At 44.5% G+C, this 8,229-nt stretch overlaps 1 protein-coding gene across 14 annotated transcripts in view; it reads right to left on the bottom strand.

Moving 5' to 3' along the window:
• Window positions 1–291: 291 nt before the first annotated feature.
• The window catches only part of HERC1 (HECT and RLD domain containing E3 ubiquitin protein ligase family member 1), a 228,712-nt gene continuing 220,774 nt past the window's right edge, over window positions 292–8,229 (bottom strand). For all 14 annotated transcript variants that reach the window (XM_070797433.1, XM_070797430.1, XM_070797428.1 and 11 more), the window contains 4 exons: window positions 7,322–7,574; window positions 6,468–6,620; window positions 3,794–4,099; window positions 292–932 (listed from right to left, as the gene is read on the bottom strand). In XM_070797433.1, the coding sequence (XP_070653534.1) occupies window positions 747–932; window positions 3,794–4,099; window positions 6,468–6,620; window positions 7,322–7,574 (898 nt within the window). In that variant the 3' untranslated portion in view covers window positions 292–746. The remainder of the gene's footprint in view (window positions 933–3,793; window positions 4,100–6,467; window positions 6,621–7,321; window positions 7,575–8,229) is intronic.

Raw genomic sequence — 8,229 nt, 5'->3', positions numbered from 1 at the left:
TGTCACACTTTAAGCCAACTCTGCAGGCGGCGGAAGGGTGGTGCAAAGTACAGGCCAAGTGGCTGACACAAAGGCCTGTGATGAGGGAACCCAGTGAGAGGCTGAGGATGACAGAACCAATGGATAGAAGCTTTCACCTCGGGCTGCTATACCCACATGGGCCTGTGCCCTGTCATTTCCAAGCAAAGTCCGGTGTGAAGGACTGCTTCTGATGGATCAAAAAGCTGTCAGAATGAAACCTGAAAGCTTACTCTCCCTTCATCAAAGCTCCAATAACAAAAGCAGCCCATGCACTGATTCCTGAATCAGCTTTATTTCTCTGCATAAGGAACCCTGCACAGGCAATTCAAATTAAAACAAAATAAATATATGAATATTCATGTAAAACTGTCCTTTCTAATGAACAATTATACACAATGTACAATTCCATGTTCACTGGGCGGGTTTACAAAAATGTACCATTCCCAACTAAAAATGCACCAAAATGGTTCCATGCAAACTTACCAAAAGTGACCAAAAGTATGGAGGGAAAAACCTGACTGAGAGCACTTTGTCTTTTTTTTTGTACAATCACAGAAAAATAAAAACATCTAATCTTTGTTATCTTTAGAGTAACTAAATGTGGCCACTGTTTATAACGTCGGTTTATGTTCCTAAAACATCTATGTAGTTACCATAAAAGTGTATCAACATTAAACTGGAAGTGAACATTATCGAGAAGAAAGGGGTGATGGCACCCTCGGTAGTCAGTAGTCAGTGTCGGAGCCCTCAGCGTTGTCCACGTTTCGCGAGAGCATGTAGTTGTCCATGTCGATTGATCGGCAGTTGTTGATGGCGTAGCGCAGGCGCTCAGCCATGACCAGCTGGCTAGAGTAGGGGGGCAGTCTCAGCTGGAAGAAGCAGGTCTGTGAGGTAGGCAGACTGTCGTAAGGCTGTGGAGAGAGAGACCCAGAGCTGTGACTGCAGCATTAGGGGGTCATGGCAGGGGCGGGTGGGGAGCAGCGCTACTCATAACCACCGCCCCCAAGGCAGGAGAGCATTTCTCCCTGCCTGCAGGTGGGCTCCACGAACAGGACTGACTGCATGGCCACCTGGAGAGCAAGCAGAGGCTTGGCCGTGGTAGGGAGAGCACAGGCTCTGGTGTCCTGTGGCCACCTAGCTTTTGGTGAAGATGCTTCTTCCCTGTCCTCATTCTTCGAAGGCCCTCCCGTGTGACATGAGAATGAGCCCTGCCTGGTGGGGTACTTGGGAGAACATGCTTCACATGGTGCCTGCCACAGAGCAACAGAGTTCACTCCCTTTCACCAGAGGGTGCAAACTTGAAGCTGCTATGGATATGCGCCAACAGAGCCAGTGAAATGGAAGGAACAACTCTGAGGGAGTCACCACACTCCTCCCCTCACTGTCCTCCTAGTGAGCCTTCTGCACCCTTTGCCTGCCATCCCACCACCGCTCCGATGAGGAAGGAGCAGTTAATGAAACCCCAGCCCACCTCTTTAACTGATGGTGATACAGTTATTTAAAACAATAATTATGATGCTTAGTAGCAAGACAGAAAAGTGCTGGGGATAGATTATTAGGTGAATATAAATACAATTTATATAAAGTTCCAAACATGTCATGCAAAAATGTGTATGCTTGAGGAATTACACAAAAGTGAAAATGGATACCACTAGAGGGACAGGGTTCCTGTCTCTCCCTGCAAACACTGTTCTGCCCTGCAAACACAACTGTTTTCCAAACTATCTATAATGACAGAATGATATATACTGTTTTTATAATTTAAAAAAAGTTTCAAAAAAAGAATCTGCCCTCTCTTTCTCACTGAACTCCTGGAAACCAGCCCTCCTTTTTGGAACTCGATCAGGTGAGTGCATTTCTAAGAAGTGGGAGATGGAAGGCCCAGAAGCTCAGCTGTGCCAGAGCCAATGACAAATGCAGAAAAACCACAATCCACAAAGACACTAAAGGGGAGTGTCAACAGGTGGCTCTGATCTGGAAACTGGAAAAATGGTTTAAAAGTCACAAAGGAAAGACCAATAGTGGTCAGTTTCCTGAGGATAAAACTTTCCAGGCAGGGATGTTTAGTGGAGTAACTCCTGGGATGGCAGGGTAGCCCAGAACAGATATAAGGCAAGGCTCTTTTCCAGAACTGAATAGAAGCAAACCATTTCCTCCTCTCTGAAGCAACAAAATAGATTCACAGCTTTTAGTTTCTGGCAAGTCATGTAGAAAATTCATGGGAAAGCTCTTTTCATAGCCTTTCCTGTGTGAGGCCTCTCCAGCAAGCCTAGCATAGGAGTAGAGCCCAGGCAGGCAGCCTCAGGAGGCAGCAGGAGAGGGCCAGCTTTGACTACAGCAACTTTCAAGGGGTAGTTACTGGAAAAATACCAGAAAGGCTGATACTGAAACTTGATGAAACTGATGGGATAGGCCCTTGTAACGAGGTCCTATTTTCCTTGCTGTTTCTGGAATAAACACTATGGGCCCAGCTCAGAGGACTGCCCAGCTTTTGGGGGGTTGAGAAGGAGAAAAGAGGGGACACAGACACCTCTAACTTAATGTTGGGCTTGAGGGATGTACTAAGTGTCCAGGAGATGGACATAAGGAGATCTAAGTCTGCCCTAAGGAATAGTTAGGAGGCATAGGAAAGCATCTTCTTGGAGGAGATGACATTGGTATTGGGCTTAAAGGATAAATAAGTGCTTGACAGGTATACATGGAAAAGGAATAGGAAAAGAACTTTCTAAAGCAGAGGCAAAAGCCTACACAAAGGAATGGACATTTAAAAACAGTGTCCATGGGTGGTCTTGGAAGTTCTCTGGTGGCCTAGTGGTTAGGATCCCGGGCTTTCACTGTCATGGCCCAGATTCAATCCCTGGTTGAAGAACTGACATCTCACAAGCCATGTGGTGTGGCCAATAACTGCCCCCCCACCCCCCAACAACAACAACAAAAACAACTAACCAAAAAAACAGTGTGGTCTATCAGGAGAAAGGCAAGCAGCCGTAATGGCCAGAAATAGTTAAGTGTCAAGAGGTGATATCAGAAAGCAGGGCAGAGGCCAGACTGTGGAGGTGTCTAAGGCCGCTAAGGTGGTTAGCGTTTGTCCTGGAATCAACACAAGGGGGCCCTGAACAGTGTAAAAGAAGAGTGGCATGGTCAGATGGGTGCCTGAGAAAGAAAGATGACTCTGGCAGTAGCATGCATTTAAGGCTCTAAGCCGTTTTATTCCTGAGCCATCTGTCATAACGGCAGCTGGGCTGGTGCTCTACAGCAGGGGCCTTTCATGAGGCTGCAGAGAAGCCGCACTGCCTGTTCCGTGATGCACACCACACACGTAGCCGCACAGCATGTTACTGCTGCTCCCCGTGTTGTCATGTTCTTCCTGGAGCACGTGCTCCAGTTAATGGTTAGTATCTTGGTGAAAACAAATAAACAAGACCGTGTCCCAGTGCAGAAGTCACATGATGAAAAGGCACAGGAAATACAACGCAGAGGTAACAATGATGGCCCTTCTGCCAAGCTTGGCTTTCATTCAGGAAGATACTGGAAGATTCAGTGAAGGTTGTTGGTTGTGGTGTGTTTTCTACATCCATGTAGGACTATTTTTTTTAAATTGAAGTTACGAGATGTTTCTAAACAAGTTTTTCCTGCTTGATTAAAAAGAAAAAAAAATCTGGAAATTCCAAGCATTAATCCTGAATTGGCAGGCCTACTTGAAGCCCAACATGCAAGCAACAAGGAAGCAACAAAGGCAGACATTAGCAGAAAGAAAAAATATCTTACTTACCCTATCAACCTTCATGATTTGAAATCTCTGAGAAATATCAGCAGTGTTGGCTGGTAGTCGAGATCTTCCAGACACAAACCTCATGAAAAGCACACGCTCCTCGTTGGAGAACTCCTCCAGTGTGTGCCAGAACCACTGCACCAGCTGATGCTGCTCATCCACCTCCCGGTACCGTACCACTTTCTTCAAGACTTCTACGGAGATCTCAGGCATCCCACACACCATCTGCTCCAGCTGCTTTGCTGTGAGGAGGGACAACAGCGGCACAGGGACGATCCAGGACATTCCTTCTCGGACTGCAGCCACCTGCTCCCAGGAGAGGTTGTTCATTCAACATCTGTGTGCAGACTGGGCACCCATGGTGGACCCAATCGGGTCGGGCACCTCATGTTGCTCATCTGCTCCCAGGCCCTCTACTTGTCCCTCAGAACTGGTATGACTGCACACGATCCAACCTTCTTGCCTCTGACCCTTTGTTAGAGTTTCTCCCTGCTTGTGGGATTCATACATTCTTTCTTGTCCCAGGTCAAGTCAATTCAGGGGCCCACCTTCCCAGCCCCACAAAACTCTAGCCCATGGGGGCCCTTCTAATGCCAACCCCACCCACTCACACTCCTAACCACACATGGCCACAGGTTGTTAAAACTGCTCTGTGGAATACTTCATCTTCTCACCAGGGTAAGCAGCTTTTGGAGGATGTGTCTAGGGCTTCTACTGTCTTTGTAATTTATATTTTCTTTTGAAAATAGTTATATTCTTTTTGTAAAAATCATTTGTGCTAATTGTAAAAAAAAAAGTTAGAAAAGTACAAAGAAGAAAGTAAAACTGAGAAGTCCTTTCATAGGAAGGCAGTAAAAAGGATAGAGAATTTAATTAGGAGATGGGTACTGAATCCCAGCCCCACCACTTCTTTTAATTTTCTCATCTGAAAAAATAAGGCAAATAATTGCTGCTCACATGATTATTATAGGTATTTTAAACGAGTCTGTAATGATTGTGTAGTTAGCTTTTGTTAGCACAGTGCAGAGAACAGATCAGTTGAGGAGTGCCGAAGGGGTGCGGTCAGAGGCTGCCTACACAGTCTGTTTGGCGAAACTACTCCAAGGTTATACAATAGAGCATACTCTAAACAGAGACCTACCACTGTTCAAGGTTTGTTTCATAAATAACTCCTCTGCTCTTGGTCAGTTCAGAATCATCTGCCAAACCAGAGAACCTCAGAAGCCACATCTTGAGGAAGGCCATGGAGTTATGATTGTGTAAGGCTGTCATGCCCAGGGCTAAGGAATGAACGGGCAATAAAGACAGTCTCTGCTGACAGAAAAGGGAATGCCCCAGCCAAAATGTGCCAAAAAACAAGCTGAGGTACATGGATGGCTGCTTGAATGGGGAACAACTGGGACAGCTATAGGAAGAACACGGGGTTCTAAGAGACAAGGAGGAAGTGAAAGAGGAAGGCGGCATTGTTATCAAGAAAGGAACAAAGGCCAGGGCAGAGCAGAGCACAGCTGCTGGAGAACAGGTCAATCTGGCCTTTATAGGAAAGGTCAGCACAAGAGCCTGGATACCATAGTTAAACCTGGTTTGTGATCGTGGCTTTGCCTTGGGCACATTACTTCATTTCTCTGGACTCCGTGCATTCATTTCTGAAATGGTGATAGTAATTTCTATCTCCCCATCGAGTAACTACGGGGAAAACTGCACATGTAGGGGGATGCTACCACATCTGGCATGTTGGAAGTGACCAGGGAATTTATGGTCAGTTATTCAGTCTATAAGGAATAAGCATCTTTAAGCACTAGAGACAAATCCTAAGCCCTGACTGTGTAAACAACATTGCTGACAGGATCCACCCTTACTAAGCTAAGGGGTATAGTTTTCTGACTAGACTTGGCCCAAAGCCAGAGTCGAAGAAGGAACCAGGAGTGAAGAGTATAGAATATATATAATTCAAAGTACTACACAGCCTCAGACCCTGAATCCAACTCTTGAGAAAAGCCCAACATCTCTGCAAATAAGGTATTACTGAATTGGCTACAAAGGACTATATAACCAAAATCACCGCTTTGGGACACAGTATTCATTTCTAAGGTCACTTATCATACTCCCATCATTTACTAAATGCTTACTACACATCAGCACAGAACAAGGATATATAAGTTAGATATAAAAAATACACTCTTCATTCAATGTCTCACACGCTAATTAAAGAAAGAAGACCCAAACTCTGCAGCCTAATTCTTAGTCTACAATTCAGAAGTATGTGATAGCTTGAGGAATTTCTAGGTGACAAAAAAGATCTGCACAGTTACAGACCTAGAGGAAAGAGGCCCTCATGGGATCACAAGGCCAGCCTTCAGGAATTCATTCACACGGACCCTGACTGAGCTGGAGCAGGACACTGGGCTGGGGGGCAGTAAGACATGAAGACAAAGAAGACTGAGGAAGAGTGAGAATAAGAAGGTGGGTTCTGAAGGCCTGGCCGAGGGCTTGGCCTCCAAGCCAAACACTGGCCAATTCAGGGCTCACCTAAGGCTTTGAGTAAAGAGCAGACCCTGAGATATGGCCTGAAAAGTCTCTGAATAGGGACTGAAATATAGATACAGATTAATCAACACCGTGAACTCATACACCAAAAAGCAAACCTCTCAAATCTCTCATGTGAACCTCTCACCTGTCGGTCCATTTCATGAAGTCGATATTCAATGGCCCTCTCCACATATTCTTTCCTATTAGAAAACGTGAGTGGGATACTATTTCCACCAGGGATTATAGGAACCATTTTGCCATCAGCGCTTTGGCCAACAAAAGAATCAAGAGGAATCATCTATGAATAGAAGAAAGAAGAATTTTTACTCCATAGTAGAAATGACCACAAAAAGTATGTTACACACAAATACAGCAGAACATCAACAGCATCAGAAATCTTATGGATGAAGACAAGGCAAATGAGATAGCTGATTAGGCTACTTCAGGGGTTCCCAACTTTTAGGATCTAATGCCTGATGATCTGAGGTAGAGCTGATGTAATAATAATAGAAATAGAGTGCATAATAAATGCAATGTGCTTAAATCATCCCCAAATCACCCCCTGTCTACCCCCATCCATGGAAAAATTCTCTTCTACGAAATCAGTCCCTGGTGGGTACCAAAAAGGTCGGGGACTGCTGGGCTACTTGATGAGCAGGGAGTGCTAACTCATCTGGTTTTCATTAAAAATGCAGTTGAATCAGTCTCCAAACCAGGTTTGATGAACTCTGGCTATCCCAGGCCTCCAGGGTTCTCTCTGTCCTTCACTCTAACAAGCAGAGAGAATGGATTAAAGGGGAAGGAGCAGAAGCTGAGTGCTGGAGCTGACTCCTGGAGCTGACTCTGTTAGCAGCTATTTAAACTTCTAGGTTGAACTGCTAAGTGTAGCAATGGTATACGGCATGGGTCAGCTGGACAGCAAGCAGAAGGCTATATCTGAGTTTTACACAGGAAAATTCTCATCAACACCAGCAGAAACATGGACCAGCCAGGATTTACCTCATGGAAACTCTCCTCAGTAATCCCACTGTCTTCAATGTGAAGAATGCTGTTGAGAGTCTGCACGTAGAGCAGATCCACCTCTTCCAGGTCTTCCAGGGTGAGTGGAACACAGCAGAGCTGCTTCCACACCAGAGGGGCCAAGTGGAGGTCCAGAGGCTTCTTTGTGCGAATGGCAACCCCCATTAAGATTCCTAAGAACTTAAACTGCATTAAGTGTTCATCAAGGCAGGCAGAAGGATTAAAAAGGAACCTGCAGAATTAAAGGAAATACTTCAAACAAAGTTGTCCTCATTTCTATTATAAACAAGTTATCAAACAGCTAAAGCATTAGTCTAGACCTGTGCTGTCCAATATGGCAGTCATTAGCCACATGCAGCTATTTAAGTTAATTAAATAAAATTTAAAATTCAGTTCTTCAGCTCCTTTAACCACATTTCAGGTGTTCAATAGTGACCTATGGCCTACTGCTATTGTTCTAGATGGCACAGGGACCATATTTTGAATTACTTTGAAGAACCATAAAAAGGGTGAGTGAATGCTCATTAGTCCTTAAGCTACCTGCTCAAAAATGCCCTATTTCCTAAAATCATTTATCCTTTACATGTATACCTGTGGCAGATTCATTTTGATATATGGCAAAACCAATACAATATTGTAAAGTTAAAAAAAAAAAAAAAGTCCACGAAGCAGGATCCAAAATTCAAAATTTGACAAACACAGGAACAATACATGATTGCAAATACAAATTGCTGTGACTGGATAGCATTTCAAAGGTTTTAATGAATTTTAATTCATTGAGGGAAGGCCACGTGGGCCTTCAGAAATACAAAAGAAGTCTGGTTTCATTTTCAAGTCTGCACTTCCTCTATTCCTCTATATTATAATTCAGTTGGTCTCATAATAAA

The sequence above is a fragment of the Bos indicus genome, chromosome 10, assembly GCF_029378745.1.
Source record: "Bos indicus isolate NIAB-ARS_2022 breed Sahiwal x Tharparkar chromosome 10, NIAB-ARS_B.indTharparkar_mat_pri_1.0, whole genome shotgun sequence".
NCBI lineage: Eukaryota > Metazoa > Chordata > Mammalia > Artiodactyla > Bovidae > Bos > Bos indicus.
The sequence above is the reverse complement of the archived record's forward strand: the minus strand, read 5'-3'. Positions and strand labels throughout refer to the sequence as shown.